This window comes from Rhagoletis zephyria, unplaced genomic scaffold, assembly GCF_001687245.7.
Source record: "Rhagoletis zephyria isolate East Lansing unplaced genomic scaffold, Rhagoletis_zephyria_1.1 Rzeph_scaffold_44288, whole genome shotgun sequence".
Taxonomy (NCBI): Eukaryota; Metazoa; Arthropoda; class Insecta; order Diptera; family Tephritidae; genus Rhagoletis; species Rhagoletis zephyria.
The window spans coordinates 907-2,467 of record NW_016201343.1 but is presented as its reverse complement, the minus strand read 5'-3'; the positions used below and the strand labels follow the sequence as shown (position 1 = coordinate 2,467).

The following is a 1,561-nucleotide window of genomic DNA, read 5'->3' as shown; positions in this document are numbered from 1 at the left end:
CCATGAAGCGAATCAGATTCAGGTAGCGGTTGATCATTTTCTACAAGCATACCAAAATAAAATGTGGTGGTAAACAGAACACAAAGTTGTAGGTAAACAAATCTGGTCATCATCATCACCGTGGGTGACAAGCCCAGCCTAAATTGGCACGTACCGTTTGCCGCTTGTCGGTGGTGGAGAAGCAGATGACAAAGTTCTTCATCTGATAGTTGAAAAGGGGGAATCGGGGAAGGGGAAGAGGCTGGGAGCGGGAATGGAAACAAAATCGAGTTTAGTTTTATGATTAATTTGCGTCTCAAAATCTCTAAAATAATCTTACCGTCTTCTCCTCAATGCAGCTCTGGATGATCAGGTCGCTGATGATGGGCTTCTTCTGGGCGAGCAGCCGCTCAAAGAGCGGGCCCTCAAAGTGGCCGCTGATGTAGAGGACACCATCGTCTGAAGTGGGAGTTGTTGTTGCTGTTGATGAAGTCGATGAAGATGCGGTTGATGGCGGATCATCGTGGATCTTTTCGTCAAGTTCTCGTAGTTCTTCAACGTTACCAACCTCATCAAACTGCGTCTGAACGGGTACGTTGAAGTTCTATTTTGGAGAAGAAGTAATCAAAAGAAGGTTACCAAAACATCAACAAAGCACCCAAAAGACCTTGAACTTCCTTACCTTGAGCGAGAGCATGAAGGCCTCATTTGCCGCCAGGTCAGGGTCGATGACGACCAGGCGGTCAATCTTGGCCGATTCATGCTGCTGCTGTTGTACTTGTTGCTGTTGGTGGTGGTGATTTTGATGGCTATTATTGTGATGATGATTATGCTGCTGCTGTTGCTGGTGATGATTATGCTGTTGCTGCTGGTGATTATGCTTCTGGTGATGGGGGTGATGGGGAGGGTGGTGGTGGTGGTGGTGGTGCTGGTGATTACAACCAACCGAAGGGGAGTCCATCTTGAAGCTCCAGGAAGGAAATGCTCAAAAACTTCCGAAATCAGACACCACAAACAACCACAACAACACAACAACTGCTGAGAGGATACTTTTGAGCAGTAGAGTGGAGGTGGTGGTGGCCACACCAAAGATAATGGGGGATAAAGAGAAACAGAAAGAAAGAGGCTCGTCCGCGGTGCAATACAACACACACAGCCGCACAAAGCCACCACAAAGTTGATGATGATGATGATGATTTGTTTACTGATGAGAGTAGAAGAGAGGAGTAGAGGAGTACTGCTGCGCCGAAAGTAGTAGAGGATAACGAGAAACGGAGAAGGGGCAGGATCACCTAATCTCAACGGCAATCAACGGCGGAGACACAGAGTACAACAGCCACCACCACCACCACCAAAAGTGCTGTTGCTCAGTCTATCTCTCTCTCTGTCTCTGTTTCTGTCTGTTTTTGTCTGCCTGTCCGTGAGCAACAGTTCTAGCAGTGGCAGCAGCAGCCTTTTGGCGGCATTGTCAACAGTTGGCTTGCTTGCCTCTCTCTCTCTCTCTCTCTCTCTCTCTCGATTGCCCTGTCTATCTCAATCTCTCTCTCTTTTGCGAGCACATTTGGCACGTGACCGAGAATGA

The 1,561-nt window shown here is 47.9% G+C and overlaps 1 protein-coding gene across 1 annotated transcript; it reads right to left on the bottom strand.

Annotated features, from left to right (window-relative positions):
• Positions 1-319: 319 nt before the first annotated feature.
• LOC108355305 (probable serine/threonine-protein kinase DDB_G0280133) lies at positions 320-940 on the bottom strand (the record flags this gene model as incomplete). The annotated part of the gene is made up of 2 exons (XM_017606470.1): positions 662-940; positions 320-583 (listed from the first exon to the last, which is right to left on the bottom strand). Coding segments are annotated over exons 1-2 (543 nt in total), but the record flags the coding sequence as incomplete, so codon positions are not given.
• Positions 941-1,561: the final 621 nt, after the last annotated feature.